The sequence below is a fragment of the Protopterus annectens genome, chromosome 5.part1 (genome assembly GCF_019279795.1).
Source record: "Protopterus annectens isolate FY-2018-M chromosome 5.part1, PAN1.0, whole genome shotgun sequence".
NCBI lineage: Eukaryota > Metazoa > Chordata > Ceratodontiformes > Protopteridae > Protopterus > Protopterus annectens.
Window position 1 is genome coordinate 522,933,235 of NC_056736.1, and position 22,491 is coordinate 522,955,725.

A 22,491-nucleotide genomic window follows, 5' to 3' on the forward strand; every position below is an offset into this window, starting at 1 on the left:
CTGGAGTGTGATTTCAGGAAGTGGGAGGGCAGAGACAGGTTTGTAACATGCTACTTAATGCTACCATATCTGCTCACGCATTGCCTACTTAATTAATTCTCCTGATGCTGTCTCTCATCATCAGTGGTGAGGTGCGGGGTTCCTGTGGGGATACCCTATATGAATGGCTTGATATGCTCCTTATTTTGTATGATATTGGGTGTGGGTGAGGTGATAGCGCCAACCTGAAACCACAGTACAGCTCCTTGTACCTGGTTCCACTTAGACAAGGTTTCTGTCATGCTATGAACTAGATGAAGGGCATCGCATTGGGGCATTGGTATTTGTGCACTTGGGATTTGTTCTTCAGGTTAGTTTTTAGTTGTTTTCTTTTTGTGTTCTAGGCGGTAGAATTAGGGTTTGCCTAAAAGGCCACAAAAACTTAAAAAGTGGCAGTGCCACAGATATGATTTTATCCAACCAAGTGTCTTTTGTGATGGATGCCAAGGGTGCAGAGATAAGCACCCCCTGACTGCCTCAAGAGTGCAGCAATCAGGTAATCCTTCAGGAGCACTGGTAGGGTGAGCCAGAGAAGGTACTTGTAAAGCCCTGGTTCTGCAGGACACCTCTGCTATGAGGGAGGTGCCTTCCATTAGACCCCCCCCCCCAGGAGGAGCTATCTCCTTGTGACTCCTGGAAAGGCCCTTGGGACTTGCAGATCCACATCTTTCTACTGCTTCACTGATTCCTGGAGAAAGATCTCTAAGGAGTAGAAAAACTAATCCCAAAAGCAAACAGAGTGTTTCCATCTTGTTCACTTCTGGAGTGTGTTTCTTTAACTTGGGGCCAAACAACAACAATCTTCCAAAGGGAGTATTGATGAATTAAGACTTGAAGGGCTCCACAAAATCACATAAACTCATCCAGGCAAGCCTCTTGAGCATGATGCCTGAACTTGCAGCCCTAGCTGTACCCTCAGCAGCTTGAGAGATTAACCTCATGGACACACTGGAAATGGACTATAGGGTGGCCAGCTATGAAGAATCCTTCATTTAGTTCTCCATATGGGCCCTGAAAGGGATCTGAAAAGCTCATTGATCAAATTCCATTGTGGTCTTTTGAAATGTGTCAAATAATTCAGAGATCAAAGGGCAAATGTCGCTGAGGCATAAATATGCTTGCCAAACCTGGACAATGCCTTTGACTCTCTTGACTCTCTATTATGACTGTGAACAGATGAGCTCTGTTTTACAAGCTCTAAGTGGCAGCTGCCACCACCATGGCATCTATAGGTTCATAGGTTTATACTAGGCTATCTGCCCTAAGGCATTTATAAGCCTAGCCCAAAGTTTTGTGGCTTACGCCACCCCTTATATGAAAAAATACTGTGCCCATTAGTTTGTTGTGCCTCTGTCCAGCAGTGACACAGAGATGATTCCCGGGGTAAACCTACGATCTCCCATCCACAGGTCAAGATTTCTCTTGAACAGAGCCAGCGAGGTGCTCTGCCTCACATGGACTGGGATTTTATTCCACAGCATAGGGAGTCTCTGAGTGATAAATCTATCCCTCCAGCACGTCCTGTTTATATCCGTGCTAAGGTTTAAGTCGCTTGCTCTAGTGGTTTTGGTGGATTTGGATTTTTTGAGGTGGAGCATGTTCATTAATTCCGGGTTGGACATGGCCTTGTATGTCAGGCACATGTCACCTCTAAGCAGACGGTATGTGACTGAATAGAGCTGGAGTTTCTTCAATCTGGCAGCATATGACAGATTTTGGAGTCCCTTTATCCTTTTGGTGAGGAACTTTTGGGGTCTAATTGCTGCAGATGTCGGGTGAGATACATCTTGAATGGGGCATTGTACTCGATCATTGGTCTGATAAGTGAAGAGTACAGGGGAACAATGACCTCACTAGATCTGGATGTGAATCCCTTCATGATCAGGTGGGCAATGTAGAAGGTCTTTCTAACCACTTTAGCAACGTGAGTGTCAAAAGAAAGGCCACTGTCAACCTGGGTCCCCAGGTCCCTGATAACCTCTTCTGTGCTTAGTGGATTGCCACCTATATGGTAGCTTGGGGTTACCTTGTTTTTCCCGAAGGGTATGACTATACATTTTTTGGCATTTAACTTCAGGCCATAGCTCTGGCACCAGCTATCTGTTTCCGTGAGTCCCTTCTGAAGGATATCCGTGTCCGATGTACTTTCCCCTATGGCGCCCAGTTTGCAGTCGTCTGCAAACTTTGTCAGCCAAAGTCCTCCCATGTTGGCCTGTACTTCTGAGAAGTAGATGCCGAACAATAGGGGGCCAAGGACCGAGCCCTGTGGGACACCACTTGTGACCAGCTTAGAGTCTGACATAGCGCCAGCAACTCTAACCCTGTGGGTTCTGTCCTTAAGCCAGAAACTCTATGGAAACTCTTTTGCTCCAGTGGGCTCTATCTTTAGGAGGAGATAGAAACTTGTTGTTTCTCTTAGGGATAGGTTCTGTTGTATTGAGGTTCCTTCCATGCTCGGCATGAGATAAGATCAATTAACTCATCACCCAGAGGGACCACACAAGGCATAGCTGGGTTAGCCCCAAAAGCCTCCAGAAGAACTGACTTCTCCTGAGAAGGGGTATTGGAAGACCACCCACCTCTCTGTTTAAGGAGTTCTAGTATATCTCTAAAGGAGACATCTCCAAGGTGGAGATCTTGGGGAGACCCTTGCTTTTCATTAAAGTCAGTGTCCTCTGTGATAGATTCCTGTGGAGAATCCAGGTGTCTCCTTCTGCACATTCCCTTCCTAGAGACCTCATCAGTGGAATGGACTGGTGAGGTGTCAGAAGGTTAGGAGTCCTGTATACGGATTGGCTGAAGGCTGCAATTGGGTGGCTTTCCTGGTGAAGTAGGCATGATAAGATCAGTGCTCAGAGTCAGTGGAGGGAAGACAGGATTTCTAGATGGCAAGGATTTTTTTTCTCAGAGTAAGGAGAAGACCCTCTCCACAACCTCAAAGGCAAAGGGTTCAGAAGAAACAGCAGCCAATCACACAAGAGCAGTGGCCTCCAGCACCACCCTGTGGAACCCCGTAGAATCCAGCCTTGAGGAGGGAGTCAGAGCCAAACTATCTAACCATAGCACTGAGAGGCAAGGTCAGCTCCAACAACCAGAGTTAATCCAAACCTTCTGGAGCTTGTGCCGACACTTCTGTTCCCAGAATCCTCCTTCTCTGAAGCGGTCAGAGCAAAATGACTCACGGAAACTGTCAGAGTCAAAGAATGAATGGTTTTCAGATCTGATGAGGACATTTTGGAAGATTTAAGATCGGAGGTCTCCAAAATCATTGATCAGACTGGAGAAGGAGAAGTGACATGATGTTGGAATAATGGCAAACTCATAGGTTTTCATGTGAGATGGAGACAGAATAACTCCCATCTGAATTTGAGCCCTGAGAAACTTCCTCATCATCATCCCTATCCAGTATTAGATGGTAGCCTGAGAATTCTTTAGGAGCCTCCTGTAGAAAGGTTGAATGGAGCCAAAGAGAAATCAGATCCAGTGGAAAAAAAGAGGTGATTGGATTCAAGAAGACCAGGGTCTTGATGTAGTTTGATCTGAAGAAGGTGTCGGATCCAAAGATTTTGACACTTTAGCCAATGGCTCTAGCATCAGAGACGGCTGGGGAGAATGATCAGGGGTCCATTTCTTGGACTCCTTTTCTTTAGGTGCTGAGTCAGACTTTTTTTTATCTGTTTTTCCTAAGAGGGTTTGAGCCCCATCCAAGAAAGCTACAGCAGAAGGGAGCAAACCTTTTAGAACAAGCTTATTCCTCCTGTAACTTAAGGCTCGGGAACTGAACCTCAAATGAATAGAACAATCCAAGTGGAAATGGGCAGCTCCTAGACAATATATACACTCCTTATGGGCATCTAAGTTAGGGATTTTATGCCGACAGGAGGTGCACTTTTTGAAACCTGTAGGTTTGTCAGTCATACCAGAAGCTAATTATTTCTATAAAAAGAAGAAAAGGTAACTTTTTTGCAGCAGCAAGTCAAATTCTTTTATTTACCCGCTGTTAGGGCATTTCTCACTTACCATTGCTGGTATTTACTTTTAAAAAAAAAAGGAAGTCCACTTCCCAAATCTGTTCAGTGACCTAGATTCCCTATTAGAGGGATGAACAGATGTACTTTCTTTGCAGAGTTCCTTTTCAGTGGCTGCCACTATGACCACAGTATCTACCAGGGGACCTTTACGCTAATATGTCTTTTCTTTAGGAGCTGTTAAGATCTTGCAGGGCTCCTTTCATATTGGGTTTGTTGTGTCAGTTCCTTCCAACCTCTCTGAGCCATCAAATCAATGAGGGCATCAGGAGGGGATATCACCCAGCCAGCTCCAAAAGCCTCCAAGAATACAAATTCTTCTAGGAAAAGTGTATTGGTAAATCAACACCCCCTCTTCTGTTTCATCAATTCTAGGGACCCCTCCCCCTTATTCAGTCCCTGTATCCACAATACAAGAATAAGCAGTACTGTTAGATATGTTAGAAAAGTTAAGATTTATCTAAGGGCTACAAAGAATGTTTTTTAAAAAACTTAAACAGAATACCTAAAGGATAGAACCCGAAAGGGACTAGTCACTAAAGTACAAAATTTAACTATAAAGAGGAAAAGGTTTTCTTAGTTTTACTATTTTTACAATCTACGAACAAGGGTAGGTATGGAAAGTTAGTTTAAACTAGGACACTGAGGAAAGTGAAACAATTTTTATTGACTTATTGTCACTTAGAAGTGGAGATTAGAGCTTCTTGAATCACATAACCTTTTGGTTCATGTGGCAAAAGAGATCAGAGATATTCAGGAAGAAGCAGAGAGGGATTTTGTGTAGAGGAGCTGTCAGGGCCCTGGATCCATGTGTTTGGAAGTGCTGAGACTGGATCCATGTCAGATCTGAGACCGATCTGTTGCATCAGATGAAAAAGGACATCAAATCCTCAGTTAATTCACCTGGCTCTACAAGCTTTATTGTAGAGTACTCAACAGCCCTAAAGTAGAGTTCATGTGAAACTTCACAATTTTATTCTGTTTCTTTAGCATGCAATATTTTCTTAAAGTGTCCCTTTTAGTAAGTTGCTTACAATGATCAAACATCCCAGAATTATTTTTTTTACTGTGCATTTAAAAATGCAATATCCCCAATTCCTGTTCCTTGAAATAAACTATTTCTGACTCTGTTTATATTTCTGTATTGTACTGTAGTGTCAGCATCATATGATGCTTTTCCTTTTTTTTCAAGGTTGTGTAACTGTAGGTTTAATTTATGCATTGCAGGACTTTGTCCTAGTGCAAAAAACATTTTTTTAGGACTGTCACCTGCTGATTTAATGGGTAATTATTTTTCATAATGCTTAACATGTTAGGTTTACAGCCAGAGGGCTGTGTTTCAACTTCTCTTAGGAGACTCACTGTATTAAATAGACATTTTTTTTAAATGCCACAATACACAAATACATCAAAATCTGAAAATGCAGTTTTAGAAATTTAGGAAACCATTGTTAATATTTTACTAGTGTAAGTGAAATGCATAGTCTTGCACTTATAGGGATGTCCTACAAATGAAATGTTTGACAAAGGGAATGGTGTTTGCTTCTGAGATGATACAATACATACTGATTACTGCAAAAATCAACTTTGCTTGAACATTATTAAATACTTCAAAAGTGCCAGAAATGTCAGCAAGCTTGCTAGAAGTAAAATATTTTTTTGTGTACAAGATTAAGTGTGTATTTAAGTATAGTGTCAGTGAAATAATCTGCAAACAATGCTGAAACAGAAAACTAAGGAAAGTCTCTGATTTCAAAATTAAGAATAGGGTATAGTCACTGTTAAGGGAGAAGCACAAACACCCCCATCAAATTTAGCTAGGTACAAAATAAAGCTTGTACAAAGCTGTCATCGGAAGAATAGTAATTAGGAATTTTAACCACATAATTTAGCCAGAATTGATCTCTGCTAAACACTGTTATGAACACAATAATAAAAGTAAGACAGTGAGGTATATACTTTAAATCTTAAATCCTTAAAAATGCCCTTTCTCCAAGTTTAACAACAGCACATCATCTGAAAATAGCTCTGGATATTTAATATTCCATCAGGTGGGGTAACTATGGTGTAACTTTTAAAACATTCGGGTCTACTTTAGGTAAATGAAAATGCAATCTCGCGAATGCTCATATGAGCAAATAATCATAACATCAGAAGTGGTATTTTGGGATTGCAGTACAGTGAAGAGTGGGATATTTGCCCTTTCCTCACTGTAGTGCGACCTTGGCGTAAGAATATATATATTTAGCGGGGGGGGGGGCACAGCCCCCCACAATACAAATTTCAATATTATGATTATGAAGCTAAATACTGAAGACTAGGTAGTCTAGGAGCATAGCTCTTGACTTTTACTTTGAGAAATATGGACAAAATGGAAAATAATTAGGGGAAAAAATAAATTATGGTCACTTTTCAAATGCTGGTAGCATTAACTTAGAGCTTCTCAAAATTATTTCCAGCTTTTGGAGAGAAGGTGCAAAAGTTTAAGAATAATAGAGACATACCTCCAAAATATAGATAATTTTGAGTTATAACTAGACCATTTTCTGCAAACCAGTGTCTATAAATACAAGAGCATATCTGACAATGTCATAATTCTATAATCGGACTTTTATCCTTTTTTCTTTTCTGTTCCGCCTATATGCTTGTTGACTGTCTGATAAGCTGCTACATTCCTAATTGTCATTCAACAGAAAGAGACAGAAAGCCAATTACAGCTCAGCTGTCAAACAGGCAGCCTTGAAAGGGGATTTCTTTACTTACTACACATCCTAACTCAATGCATGTCATGGTTTTCCAAGGTTAAGTATACAGTACATGCATGGTAACATCACTAACTTTTGAGTGTGACACATCCCCTCAGTCTTGCCCACTTCTCATAAGTAAGCAGCTCCAGTTAGGTCTCTAGTCTAAAGTGAAGTTGCAAAACTGGGAGATATAACCCTGACACAGGTCCGTCAACTTCATCCTCTTAAAAAGTATGAAAAGTTATGCCTCTTCATTCCTATATGTCCTCAGCAGCTCCTTTTGATTTGGCTAGGAGTGATTAGGTAGCCCTCTGCAAGTGGAAGTGAGATTGGACCTTTCTTTAAAAATATTGCCAATGAATCTTGTATTAGTTTTCAATAACCGAGTCACTTGACTAAAAATGTCTGTGCGTGATGCCATTTTCTATTAATGACTGTTTGCTTTGCGGTGCAGGGGGTGCTTGTAGGAGAATGACCAGTGATATTTTGATTATAAACACTAGGGGGTACAGGATGCACAGATCTCTACATGAGGAGGAACTTTGCCCATCATATTATTATTTTATATGCTATCTACTGAACAGGCTGTGTATGTTACAGGACTTGTACAGTAGTAATGGTTCATTAGGGATAGGGATCTGTGAGGTATTTGACATAAATTGCATGGACACTCAACTTACGGAACAGTTTACTGAGTCACTATGCATTATTCAAGTGCAGTGTTGCCTGCAGGAAGATAGAGATATAGAATGTATACTGATGGAGGTCACTCTGCTCAGTGAATTTTCTGAGATAGTATATATTAATTCATGCACACATGTATGTATGAAAATGGCTTATGGCAACATTGGGTAGATACCAATGCTCCATTTCAAACCACCTGCAAAGCATGTTAAAGTCACAGCTTTAAGAAATTCCAACAATTTTCAAATGTGACCACTGCTGATATGAACTACATTTACTGGTTGCTCGTGCACCTTAAATATACCCAGTTGGCAAAAAAAAAAAAAAAAGTTGTGATCAAACAAGTGTAACATGCTTAAGTAAATTGTTACAAAATATACATACCCTCACATAACCATCTGCCCCAACAGTAATGAGTTCTCCTTCATCAAGGAAAAACTGGTTGATAGGACCTGCATGACACGATCTACGTCCCCTGCGACAGAGCTCCACTTTGATAAGGCCACCTTCCCAAAGCAGCAAGTTCCCCCACTCTGAACCTGAGACAACCTGAAAAAATACAGCGTTTCTGCATTATTCACATGTTGTTTTGATAAATCAGACTTCTTATAATTTCTTAATATGAGGGGAATAAAAATACGGAGTAAAAAAATGTCATCTAGTCTTTAGAGGATGCCACTAAATATAGTATTAGCAAAGATAAATACAGTAAAAGAAAAATGTTATTCCCCAACTGCAGGTCTGGTACAGCAGTTTTAGGATGGTTATGCATTTCCTATCAAGGAAACATCATGCTTTGAAATTACAGCTAATTTATAATGAACAACAAAAGGCTCAGTAATATATAGAAGACTGTAAAGACCTTTCCATCAGGCAGCTCCACATATCCCTCAATATCAGTGAGTGCTGTTTTTCCAAACCTCCCAAGTTGTCCTTGCAGTTTTAGGCCAGTGAATGTACGTGCCATCTTCCAAAATCTGCAAAAATGCAACATATTAGCTTAAACTTCCATTACTGATGACAGTGACAGCACTTAAAGTGTACAGGTCACATTAGAAAGTAACTTTGTTTCTCTATTAATTTCATTTCGTAGAACTAAATGAAGATTATACTGTGTGGCTGCATTTTTCTTTAGTTTCATTGCTTACTCTGTTTTTCACTAAAACCATACCCACAAAATAATGTCACGGTAGGCACTGGGTACTGATTTGAATACAGCTGCAAAGCATTTAGGTAAACAAAAATAACATTTCTTTAGAAGAGCGACTTCTTACTTACATTGTGGTTTCACTACTACATCATCACATGTTAACTTTTACAGTGAAGTATTCTACTTGCAAAAGCTGGTTGATAATGTGTGGTTTTAGGAAGTAAGCTACTACTGATGCATCTAGCATGAGGATATAGCAGTTTACTCATTTGTTTAGGTAATGAGGCATTGTGGGATCAGCAATTTTAAGGTCTGAGGAAAGATTTAGAGGGCTGTCCTTATTAGCAAAATAAAATGCAAAAACAACAAATGTTTTAACTTCAGAGGTTTGTTGCTTACTTTTTCTACAGAACATGACCAATACTCTTTAAGCATACTCTACAAAAATCAAAAGATGAAAGCAAATCTAGTAACTGTGATTTTGAACATGTATGACCTGTCTCACTCTTTTTTGTATATATCTATTCACTTCACTGGATATTAGACTACAAATATACAAGACAAATGAAAAATAAAAAAAATATGAGTTAACATATAATTTAAGCCATGCAAGATCACCAAATTGCAAAAAAGAATAGCAATGATAGAATTCTATTTGTGAACCCTGCCATTCGAAACAATGTATAACAAAGCTGCAATACTAATTATTTACATTATAGTACAGTAGAGAACTCACCTAGGTAGATTTAATTGTTAAGAAGACCTGAATATGCTTTCAGGTTTAGTTGTGAAGTAGAGTTGATTAAGTCCTACTTTTCTGTAACAGTAGTTGTTCATATTCTTCACTGCCTCAGTGCCATTTTGGGTTTTCTGCCAAGGTAACACAGTACTGGCCAGCTTTCAAAAGCTCATACTCCCCCTCCCGCTCTTTTCCTGTAACAGTTGATTGGCTAAGCATATCCCGAGGGGGAAGCCTTTAGCTGGCACAGGAAGAAAGTGCTCAGGCTTTTTTGCTTCCACAAAGGTGGAAAGAAAAGTACCTGAAGAGTGACTCCTTTAACAAGAGTAAATTTGCAGCCAATTACAATACCATCAAAATCACATCCAACAACAACTGAATCAAAGAGGTTGAAACCCACCTCAGCTATGCACAATCTGGGGGACAGTGGGTGGATGCTGCCACTGAGGCAATGAGGAATAAGAACGTCTACTGTTACAGGTAAGTAGGACTTGTTCAACTGTACTATGCTAATCATTCCAACAGACTCAGTGGCATGTTGGGTAGATTCACAAAGCTTACCTTACTGAGGAGAGGAAGGATAAGGGTCCAGGAGCCCCTGGAGAAGGATCCTAGCAAAGACTGCTCTAGACCTTGAAAAGAAATCCAGTTTATAGTCCTATGTGAAGGTATGAACAGAGGACCAAGTTGCTAACTGTACACTGTTTCTAGAGTCCGTCACTTTCCAATATGCCATCAAAAAGGATAAGGCCCTAGTCCATTGAGCCTTAACCTTGAAAAAACTAAAACAGGCAAATACACCATAAATTGAACTAATAACTGGGAAGGAGGTGTACCTTAACCTTGCCTGGAAGAGATCTACCATTGTGGCAGTAACACAAAACAAAGCAGAGGAAAACCATTGTGCAATAGTTTGCTTAGAGACAGGTTGCCTTTCTAAGATCTTGTATTGGAGACAAACAGCTGTTCAGCATTTCTAAAGGCCGTTATTCTGTCAAGGCAGTACCGGAGTTGTTTGTGTGCATCCAAGGTATGTAGAATCTTTTCTTCCTTGTTTTTTGGATCAAAATAGAACACTTGGAGATTGATGGCCTGATTCAAGGTAAATTCAGAAACAACTTTAGGCATAAATGATGGATTAGTACATAACACAACCCTGTCCTTGTGAAAAATCAAATAGGGTTGGCCGACCATGAAAGCTTGTAGCTCAAAGACTCACCTTGCAGATACCAGAGCAATAACTATAATAGTCTCTCAAGTAATGAACCATAAATCGACCTATGAGGCAGGTTCAAAAGGAGGTAAGGTCAATTTTTCAGGAACAAAGTTGACATCTTAGGGGGAATGGATTTACTTTTGAGGGAGGTGTCACATGCAGCACTCCTTTCATAAACTGTTTGATCACAAAGAAACAAATGAGGGGATCCATGGGCAGGCAAGTTAAGACAGCTACAAGATGCACTTTGATAGAAGCCTATAACAAACCATTTCTAAGCAGCTCCCACAAATATTTCAAATCCAGAGGGGTCAAAACCCTTTCAAGATCTCTGTTATTAGCTAGGCATCACCTGGAAACCTTCTTCCTCTTATAAACTTCAGATTTTTCTAGTTGCAGGTTTTCTTGCCTCCTTAAACACCTGCTGCACATCCTCACAACAATTACCTAAAAGGTATCAAAATAGAACCATCTATGCTGTCAGTTGTGATTGCTCTAAAATCGAGTGTATCATTAGCCCCAGACGCCGTGTGAGCAGATCTAGTCTGTGAAGAAGCTTGTGTTTTGCTCTGATGGAATGAATGAGGCCTGAGGAGACTGAGAATGTTGTACAGGCAGTTCCCATGCCATCACTACCGTCCAGAAAAGTGGATATAACCTTGTACTCCCATGCGTGTTCAGGTACCACATCACAGTAGTGAAGTCTGTGACCAACAGAAGAAGACAAAGAGTCCATAACTGATGAAGAACTTTTAAGGTATACTTTGGCATGTCCTAAGCACCTCACAAGCCTGGCACTTGAACTCCCATGGACACTGCTCCCTATGCAAAATCTGAAGAGTCCATTTGAACAGATTGGACTGGGGTCTGAAAAGAGAAAGTGATGGAGGTGATGGGTCCAACAATTCTTCAAATATCATTTAATTTTTCTCATGTGTGGTCTAGTGAGGAGTATCATGAGGATCACTGATGCCATGAGGTCTAGAATTTTGAGGAACACTCTTGCTGAGACCACTTCTAGAAGAGAAAAAAAACAGGAAAATGCTTTGATAAGTCACAAATTGCTGTTCTGTCAGGAAGGCCATCCTTTTTAATGTGTCTATCCAACCCCCAGGAAAGCAGTTTCCTTGAAATGATGTAAGGAAGGACTTTTGAAGATTCAACTTGAAGGCCAGGTGGGGAAAAGAGGGATGCAGCCTTGTCTAATGACTCCAAGCAGCTGCATACAGAATCTGCACAAATCAGGAAGTCATCTAAATAAAGAAAATATGGATGCCTAGGGTGCTGCAAAAGGCAACCACTGGGGCCAGACACTTTATAAACACTCAAGATGCAGTAGATAGCACAAAGGGTAATGCAGAAAATTGATGATGTAAGCCAGACACAGCAAATCTCAAAAACACCCTGAAAATGGGAGCAATAGGAATGATGATGATAAGGGACCTTGAGATCTAGAGTCACCATGAAGCAGTGCTCTAGAAGTAATGTTAGAACCAACTGAATTTTCCAACTTTTACAAAGTTATTTAGAAAGGACACATTTAGAATGAGTCTCCAGGAGTGCTCCTTTTTTGGTACCAAAAAGAATCTGGAGTAAAATCCTTTGCACTTGTGTATCACAGGCAATGGTTCTATGGCCCCCACTTGTACATTGTGATGGAGCACTGCAGGAACTATTCCGTCTTGTCTGGTGGGTGTGGGGGAATTGCCCTGAAAGGTGGAGGATTTTTTATACACTGCCAAATGTATCATCTCAGAATTATTCTCAGAACTCATTTGTCTAAGACTACATCCAGACTGGCTGCAGGGTTGAGAGACAGCCTGGGAGAAGTAGGAAATGAAGGAAGGGTGAGGGGTAGGGGTGCTCTGTGACTCGGCAAAGTCATTGCTTTTTAGGAGGCTGATTTTTTTTTTTTTAAAGGAACCTCACATTTGGTTTCAAAGAATTATCCTCCTGCCATCTCCTTTTAGGTCCCTGACTTTTTTGGCTGTGATTTTTGTTTTTTCTGTCCCTTGAAGAAAGACAACCTACTTGGGGAGAACACGGTAGCATGAAACATCTTAGATACCCCATGCTTTAATTTGCCTCGTTCATCAAATATTCAACAATTTAGGTATTGGTGAATGAGCAGAATTCCCATACTAACAGCATCAAATACTTTAATATCTTTGTCTAAAAACTGTCAAATATCACAGTTTTGTTAGATTATGTGGAAGCCATACCCACATGCTCTAAATTTGAGGAGCAGGGCTTGAACCACTGGCCAAAATCCTCTAATTCTCTATACAGCTTATCCAAAAAGGTAAAATTTTTCTGAAGAAAATTTAAATTATCCGAATTTTCATGAACAGACTTAAATAATGCACCAAGGGCGACCACGGTGGTGCAGCGGTTTGTGTGCCACCTCACAGCAATAGGTTCTCCGGTTCAATCCTCAGCAGGGCTGCCTTCTGTGTGGAGTCTGCATGTCCTCCCTGTGGTCATGTGGGTTTCCTCCAGGTGCTCTGATTTCCTCCCACATCCCAAAGACATGCTGTAGGTGGATTGGACACTCTAACTTGGCCCTAGGTGTGATTGTGTGTGTGTGCCTTCTGTGGAAAGTTGGGCACCAGGCTGGCAACTCGACACCTTAAAACTCCACTGCCAATCATAAGCGGACAGGTGATCCGCTGTGGCAATCCCTAAACAGGAAAAGCCGAAAGAAGACTTAAATACTGTACCAACATTCTTGTATAATGGGAAGGAGAAAGCTGATCTAAGGGTGCATCTTTTCTGACAATAAAAACAAGTTAACAACAATCAGTCATTAGTTATCAAATAATTCAAAAATTAATATCTTCAGGAGAAGCCTCTCAATAATTTTCCCATTAAAGAATTAATGGCATTATCTGGGTAAAAAATGAATGATAGGTTCTTGAACTTTATCTTTTACTAGCTGAGAATGAAAAATGAGAAAGTAAAAAAAAAACATTCTTTTTAGTAATTACATATCTGAATTTCTCATAAAGTCAAAAGATTTAATCATTCCCTAGTTTGTGAAATTCTTATCATTTTTATTCCTCACAGCAAAGGCAGCTGAAGCCAAGCTGTCAATTAGAATGTTATCCAGTGCTTTAAAAATAATGGTTTATATCATCTTTCATACTCTCAGTCTTACTAAGAGATACATTTTCTTTGCACTTTGTCTAGGAACCATTTTATTTATTTATTTATTTATTTATGTTGGCTTATAGGGCTTGAGTAGTTCAAGTGTATGAAAAGTACACCAAAATATGATTCAGGTAGCTGAAACTTCAACTGTACAGGCCATCTGTTCAAAGCTTCAACTCAAGTGAAAAGAAAAAATAATAATGAAAAAAACATTTCTGCAGAAATCTCTTACATAAGCACACACAGAGCTACATGTATATTTATATATTTATGTATGATTTATAGACATATCGACTGACTCCATGAATTCAAGAAAAAGAAAAGGCCAAGCAGCTGAGTGTCTGGGTACACCATAACAAAAGTACAGTTTTGTACCTACCATAAATGTAGATGTCCGAACTGGATAGCATCTGCAGTCATAACAACTGGGTTGTCCTGTCGTCAGGAAGCCCTTCGGTCGGCCGGATTCCAAAGTCCGGGTCCGGCTTCGGCTGATGTCGCACTTCACCCGACGTCATCTCTGTTGGTCTTCGGGTATAAAGGCATCAGCCGACGCCATTTTCTTCAGTGTTTCTTGCCCCAGATGCCAGTTGCCCTCTTGGAAGGCTAAATTTTGGGTAAAAATGCCAATGTTTCCCACAGGATAGAAGGCAAACACAAAAAATAAGCATGTATGTACATATATACAAACAAATACACCATAAGAGACTCCCCCCCACCAGCTAGCTATTAGGAGGGTAAATACCTAGGAGTACCACAGAGGGAAGGAGGGAGGGTAATCCTGACTGCAGATGCTATCCAGTTCGGACATCTACATTTATGGTAGGTACAAAACTGTACTATGTCCTTCATGGATGCATCTGCAGTCATAACAACTGGGTAGAATACCATAGCCAACTAGGGAGGAGGAAGAATAGATTATGGTGTGGTTAGGATCCCTTGCAGTACAGCAGTGGCAAACCCTGCTCGGGATCTGGAATACAGAGGTAAATTATAATGCTTGGCAAATGTATGCACGGAGGTCCAAGTAGCCGCCTCAATAATGTCCTTGGTTGCCACTCCTCGTAAGAAGGCTGTGGTAGTGGCTGTTGCTCTTGTAGAATGAGGTCGATGTTCTGTGGAATTGGTTTTCCATGGAAGGAGTAACAGAATCGTATGCAATTTCCTATCCATTTGGAGATTGTCTGTTTGGAAATTGCTTTTCCTTCCTTCCTGTTGCATAGGCTACAAAAAGCTGGTCAGTTTTTCTGTTACTTTTTGTTCTGTCCAGGTAGTAACGTAGCTGTCTGTGTACATCCAAGGTATGCAGCATCCTTTCCCCTCTGTTTTGTGGGTTGGGGAAGAAGGTGGGTAGGTGGATTGCCTGGTTTAGGGACACTCTGGATACCACCTTAGGCATAAATGTAGGATTAGTCCTCATGGACACTCTGTCTTGGTGGAAGATTAGGAAGGGTTGTACTGCCATTAGGGCCTGAAGTTCAGAAACCCCCCTTGCTGAGGTTATTGCCAGTAGGAAAGCAGTTTTCCATGAAAGATGCTGTAGGTCTGCTGTTGCTGCTGGTTCAAAAGGTGCGAGTGTCAACTTTTCTAGCACAAAGTTCAAATCCCAAGCTGGCAGAGGTGGTTTCCTAGGAGGTTTTACATTCTTGATCCCTCTGAGGAACTGCCTGAGTAGAGGGTGTGAGAAGACAGGTGGATCAAAGCTGTATTCTGCTGAAATAGCTGATGCATGTATCTTAATGGAGGAATAGGACAGGCCTGTATGTAGAAGCTCTGCCAAGTACTCCAGAATGTTAGCCATATCTATATTCGACACATCCTTCCCTCTTTCAGCACTCCAAATGACAAACCTTTTCCATTTCCCTGCATAGTTCCTTCTTGTTGAAGGTCTGCGGGCTTCAAGTATAATGTCTTTAACCCTTTGGGAGAGATCTGGAATAGTTGCTGCTATGTGATGTGCCATGCAGTCAGCTGCAACGTTTTTAGGTTTGGATGCATGATGCTGTAGTTGTTCTGAGTTAACATCAAAGGCATCAGGGGTACTGACCACATTTTGTTCCGAGACATGCTCCTCAGCAATGGGTACCAGTGTTGTCTTGGCCAGTTTGGAGCTATCAGGATTATCCTTGGACGTTCCTCCTTGATTTTTAGTAATACCTTGTGTATCAAGGGAAAAGGTGGGAATGCATATGCTGTCAGGCCTTTCCAGCTGAAGGAGAGCGAATCCACTTTCGATGCAAGTGGATGGAATGTCCTTGTGCAGAATTTTTTGAGCTGGTGGTTAAGAGGGGAAGCGAATAGATCTATCTGTGGCATTCCCCATTTCTTTGCGATGGTCTTGAAGATGTCCAGGTGTAGCATCCATTTGTGAGCATCCGAGGTGGTTCTGCTTAACATGTCTGCTAGAGTGTTCTCCTTTCCGGTACAAACATTGCCTGTAACTGGATGTTGTAGCTGAGTGCCAGGTTCCAAAGGTCCAAAGTCATTCTGCATAGGGGGTATGAATGAGTGCCTCCCTGTTTGTTGATGTACCACATGACTGTGGTGCTGTCTGTCCTTATCATCAAATGGCCTTCTTTGAGAAATGGTCTGAATTTTTGGATTGCCAGTTTTACTGCCAGCATTTCTTTTAGGTTGATGTGCAGGTGAAGTTGGTCCTGCCCACAATCCTTGCACGCATTTGTCCAGCATGTGAGCCCCCCATCCTAGGTCTGAGGCGTCTGTTGTGATGGTTTGGCTTGCTTGATATTTGTGAAAGTGTAAGCCTGGGTTTGACTGGCATGCTTGAGCCCACCATAGGAACTCCTGTTTTAGGCATGGAATTAGAGGAATTTCTGTTTCTAGGCTGTGCCTGTGTTGGGACCATAAATTCTTTAGGTACCACTGTAGTTTTCTCATATGTAGTCTGGCATGTGGAACCAAGATTATGCATGATGCCATGAAGCCCAAGGCCTGCAGAACTTTTCTTGCTGTTAGCTTGCTGTGGTTTGTTAGTGCCAAGAAGTAAAGAGGGAGATCTTTTTGTTTTTCTGCAGTTAGGAATGCCATTTGTTTTACTGTGTCCAATTCCCAAGAATGTCCTTGTTTGGGATGGAATCAGCCTTGATTTTGCAAATTGACTGTGTATCCCAGTGCTTGTAGCAAGTAAATGACCCTTTGTAAATCTGTTGTCAGCTTGCTTTTGTTGTCCCCTTGTAGCAGGCAGTCGTCCAGGTATGGATAAATTTGGATTCCCTGTAGTCTGCAGTGGGCGATTACTGATGCCAGGCATTTTGTGAATACTCTAGTAGATAAGCCAAAGGGCAATGCTGAGAATTGATAGTGCTCTGATCCTGCAAGAAATCTGAGGTATCTTCTGCAAATTGGTCGAATGGGGACGTGCAGGTATGCCTCCTTGAGATCTAGAGTTACCAGCCAACACTCCTTGCCCAGCATGGGAAGAAGTTGCTGTAGGGTCAGCATCTTGAATTTTGGGACAATGATGTATGTGTTTAAGGTGGACAGATCGAGAATAGGTCTCCAGCTTTTTCCTTTCTTGGAACTAGGAATAGTCTGGAGTAGAATCCTTTGCCTTGTTCTGTTATTGGTACTCTTTCCACAGCTCTCATCTTTGTTAATTGCATTATCTGCTGTAGAGCTTCTGTTTTTTGATTTGGAGGTAGGTTTGGCATTCCTCTTTTGACTGGTATAGTGTGGAAGTGGAACCGGTAACCTTGGTCTATGGTTTGCAAAATCCACTTGTCTTTTGTGATATAGTGCCAGTTCTTTGAAAATAAGGTTAATTTTCCACCTAAGGGCGCTGCTATTTGTTCCCTGGTAGGCGGAGTTAGAATCAAGTCACTGTGATTGGCCTGTTGTAGTGGTAGTGGCTGTGGCTGTGGCTCTGTTATTACCTTGCCACTGTCGTCCTCTGTAGGCACCCCCTCTGGTTTGATTTCTGCCTCTGGAACGTCTATTCCTGCCCCTTTGGGATCTTGCGGAGTCAGGAAAGGACCAATTTTTGGCAGGCCAGTTCCTGCTAAACCTTGGGGGCTGAACCTGTAAGAAATCTTTAACCGTTTGTACAGATTTTGCCTTTTCTTCCATTTTCTTCATTACCTGCTGGGCAGGTGTACCAAACAAACTGGTCTTATCCATAGGAGCATCTAATAACTTAGCTTTAACATGATCCGGTAAAACTTGTTCCTTCAGCCATGCATGTCTTCTTATCACTGTGCCAGTCATGGCTGATCTAAATGAAGCCTCCAGTGCATCATAGCCACATTTTAAGGAATGGTTACTAACCTGTTGTATGTTATTTACCATTTCTAATAGATTTTTCTTATCTATAGAGTCATCAGAGGATAGCTTTTTAGTTAACTGATCAAGCATAAACTCTTGGTATTGTATCATGTGAAACTGGCAGTTTAAAGCTCTAGCTGAGAGAGTAGCAGAGGTGTAAACCTTTTTGCCCCATCTGTCTAAAGACCTGGCTTCCCTTTCAGAAGGAATAGGGTTTTTTGCTGTGGTTGAGGCTACTGCCTTAGGGCCCTGGGATATAGTTTCGGGTCTGCAAGAGGGGCCTTGTATAGGTGATGATGAGTGTCTGGCACCCTGTAAAATCTATCTGGTTTGGCAGGTGCTGGAGGTAAAGAATCTGGTGCAGTGCAAACATCATTAAATGCATCGTCCACAACAGAGAGGACAGGAGGTATAGCTAAGGGCCTGTGTTGTGGTAGGTGCAGAAAAGTCCTAAGTCTTGTTCTGGAGTCTGAAAAATCCTGTTCCTGCCATTGGAATTGTTCTCTCATGGCATGTAAGGTTTCCCCAAAGGAGAATTCTTCTGGTGGGGAAGCAGCTGGAATGGATTCTTCAGCATCTGAGTCCTCAAAATTGGAGAAAGGAGCCTCTGGCTGGTCTGTAATATCTGAGTCTTCCATAGAATCATCAGAGGACACAGGCTCAGGGGCTCTGCTCTAGGTCTCTTTTCTGGGGGCTGAGAGGCCCTGTCTGGGTGAGATTGAGATCCCCTAATTAAGGATATTAAATCTTCTGCCAGAGTAAGCATTTGAGAACTAGAAGTGGGCCTGGTTGAGGGGGGTTTAACAGGCACTGACTTAGTAGATTTGGCTGCTTTAGCCCTGGCGAAGGCCTTAATAGACATGGCTGCAGGAGGCCTAGCAGCACCACGTGCTGGGGTAGAGACATCCAAAGGGATGGTGTCTGATAAGTCACTAGTAACCACTGGAGTAGGTAAAATTTCTGAGGCTGATTCAAGTAACGTAACCGGAACCTCAGTAGTAGTCATTGATTCGGCTGTAGTCTGATCAGTTTTCTCGGTTTCGGCCGAAACCGAGACACTCGCGGTTTGCTTAACCATGGTTTCGGCCGAAACCGCGGACCGTGAGTGTCGGTCTTTTTCTTTGCGTTTTTTAATAATTTGGGTAGTCGGAGGATCCGACGGCATAATGTACGCAAATTCAGAGCCGAAAAACTGTTCAGCAAACTCCGACCGACGTCTAAGCGTTCGTCGGTTGAAAGAAGCAAAGGGCGAACAGGCTGCTACGTCGTGGTCTGGGCCTAAACAAGGCAAACAGTAAGAGTGGAAATCTTTATGAGGTATTTGTTTCCCACAAGTTAAACAGTTATTGACTTTTTCTGACATCGGCTGAGGCAAGAAGGAGTCCCCAACGGGTACTTAGCTTTAGAAGTCTTCGGAAGTATTCGGTAGTAGTAATCTCTGGATCTGACCGACCGGCACTTGCGAACAGCTTCTGCTTCCGCCACGGCAAGAAAGACTGAAGAAAATGGCGTCGGCTGATGCCTTTATACTCGAAGACCAACAGAGATGACGTCGGGTGAAGTGCGACATCAGCGAGCGGACCCGGACTTTGGAATCCGGCCGACCGAAGGGCTGCCTGACGACAGGACAACCCAGTTGTTATGACTGCAGATGCATCCATGAAGGACATCCACACAAATACTGATATCGTACTGAAAATGCAATTTGGTAGTTCCAAAGTTTAAAACTAGAGAATAAAAAATGAGTTAAAAATCAACAGGTTTAAATTTGACCACATGTAAGAGCAACAATTTGTTGCTCAGGTCCTTAGCAAATCATGAAGGAAATAAAATATAGAATTTATTTCATACTACAGTCAAAGATAGAAATTCTTAAAAAATTGATTTCTTTTCTGCCAAAAAATTATTTCAGAGAATACATATATGAAATTATCTGAGACTAAAACTACAAAAGATGAAACTTTTGATGTGAAATCTTGAAAAGTCATTGGAATAAGACTGGATGCCTAACCATCAAATATATATATTTTATCAGAAAAAGTCTGGAGTAATACTTTTAAAATAGAACACCAAAAACAGCAAAACGGAGATCCTATTCTAACTCTAAACAACTCCAGACACAAAAATTTCAAATATGTTATAGTAATTAATCATTCACTGCCAGGGGTACAAGCTGGGAAAAAATCCACAATTACTTTAAAATAACAAATAATGTAGTTAGTACTTAGATGTTGTCAGGTCAAGCCTGGGTGAAAGAGAATTCCTCCTTGGAATGTTGTAATAAGCAATGCTTTGCTACACCTTGCAAGGAAAAAAAAGACATTTATTACCATAGGATATAATTATCTTAGTCAAGAGAAAAGTGGAACATCATATGTATAAAATCAACACCCCAAAAATACATAAATAACAGAATGGATGTAAATAAGATTTGCTATGTATTCAACAGAAGGAAAAAAGGTAGGTTGGCAATTAGGCAGCTATATGAAAAAGGTGGGAAAATATGCCTGGAACTTTTACTTCTCTGGAATAGATGTTTTGCTAATCAAGTGATGTATTAAAAAGACAACCAAATGTTTGGAACACAGATATTAAGGCAAAAGGCCTTAGCGACAAGCAGGACACTAGAAGCAGAAAATGATGTTTAGCATAGATAGAAGCTGAAACTGATGTGTACCAAGGATAGAAGCAAACAAGGAAGAAGAGGTTGCATGCTTTGAAAAATGTCTACAGGCACAAAAGACAAATGGAAATACAGTTGCATATAGAGTCCTACATACTTGTAACAGTAGATCTTCAAATTCCTCACTGCCTCAGTGGCATTTTTTATCCAAAAAAAACAAGGGAGAAAAGATTCTATGCACACAGGTAACTCAGGTACTACCTCGACAGAACAAAGCCCTTTAGGAATGCTGAACAGCGGTTTGCCTCCAGTATGGGAGCTAAGAAAGGTCAACCTTCCTCTAAGCAAACTATTGCATGATGGTTTTCCTTAGCTATTGTTCTCTGTTACTCCCACCATGGCAAATCTCTTCCAAGCAAGGTTAAGGCTCGTTCAACTAGGGCTTTACCAATTCTGATGGCATATTAGAAAAGGGTGAGCCTTAGAAGAACTCTAGAGGCAACAACCTGGTCCTCCGTTCACACTCCCACAAAGTACTATAAACTGTATTCATTTTCAAGGTCTAGCTTTGCTAGGACAATTCTCCAGGGGTTCATGAACCCTTCTCCTTCCATCTCGCAAGTAGGGCAACCATTGGGGATCTACCCAAAATACTACTGAGGCAGTGGGAATGATGAACACAGTAGAGTTGCACAAGCCGTACTTACCTGTAACAGTAGATGTCTGAATTCCTCACTGCCTCTGACAGCATCCACCTACACTATACATATCTGAAGTGGGTTTCAATCTCTTTGATTCGATTGTTGTTGGACTTGTTTTTATATGGTATTATGACTAGCTGTTAAATTTCCTCTTGCTAGATGATTCTGGCTTTAGGTACTTTCTACTTCTTCTTTGTGGAGATGAAAAGGCCTGAAACACTCGCCTCCTGTTGCACCTACTCGCTTCCTGTTACACCTGAAGGCCCTTCTCATGAAATTCTCAAGATATGCTCAGTCAATCAGTTGTCAGAGGAAGAGAGAGGGAGGTGAGTCTAAGCTTTTGAAAGCTGGCCAGTATTAGGCCACCTTGGCAGATAACCCTAAATGGCATTCAGGCAGTGGGAATGATGAACACCAAGGGCACAGAAGGGTAAAAGACAGAAGATGATGAGGTGATATCATGTGGCAAATAATAGGAATAAGACACAGGGATATGGAGCTTTACAAGGTTGCAGGTTCATCCTTTGCAATTGCAGAGCTCTACTTGGACTATTTTGGTGGTGCCCTTCAGGTAAGTCCCCTACTGCCCCAACCCTTCCTCATATTGTGGGCTTTTGGACTTAAGACTATTTCAGATTAGGTATTGGTTATGAATGCTACTGCTGTATATTAAAAATAACACAATATGTTTATTATTAGCTTATATTCTGTGATAAGACATGCTAAAATAGTAGTAAACTACTGGATTCCTGGATTACCCCACTATCCAATAGTTATGGAAATACATAAATTTGAAGAATTTTTAAGCTCCATTATACATTCTCATCTCATATAACCTCTTTTTTTCATTTATTAGCTTCTAATCATCTCTTTTACTTGCTCTGAATGATTGAAGTACCCAGTTAATTCTCATACATCTTTACTGTCAATGTATTTCCACAAAATCACATACAATTGTTGAGCTTCCTCAGTATGCTTAACAACAATAATAATCTCAGGTAGTCTCTTCTTAAATAATGGCATTGCTCACTCATCACCCACTTCAACTATATCTAAAAGGTTATTTTTACTCATTTGTTGTTAAACCGACTACTTGGATTAATACACAAAGTTATTTCCAGTCATATTCGTGG

The 22,491-nt window shown here is 41.1% G+C and overlaps 1 protein-coding gene across 1 annotated transcript in view; it reads right to left on the reverse strand.

Annotated features, from left to right (window-relative positions):
• CFAP44 (cilia and flagella associated protein 44) overlaps nucleotides 1-22,491 on the reverse strand; it is a 1,689,287-nt gene that overhangs the window by 1,019,076 nt on the left and 647,720 nt on the right. Inside the window, exons 12-13 of the mRNA XM_044073142.1 lie at nucleotides 8,361-8,475; nucleotides 7,883-8,047 (exon numbers count right to left, since the gene is read on the reverse strand). Of these exons, the coding sequence (XP_043929077.1) occupies nucleotides 7,883-8,047; nucleotides 8,361-8,475 (280 nt within the window). The remainder of the gene's footprint in view (nucleotides 1-7,882; nucleotides 8,048-8,360; nucleotides 8,476-22,491) is intronic.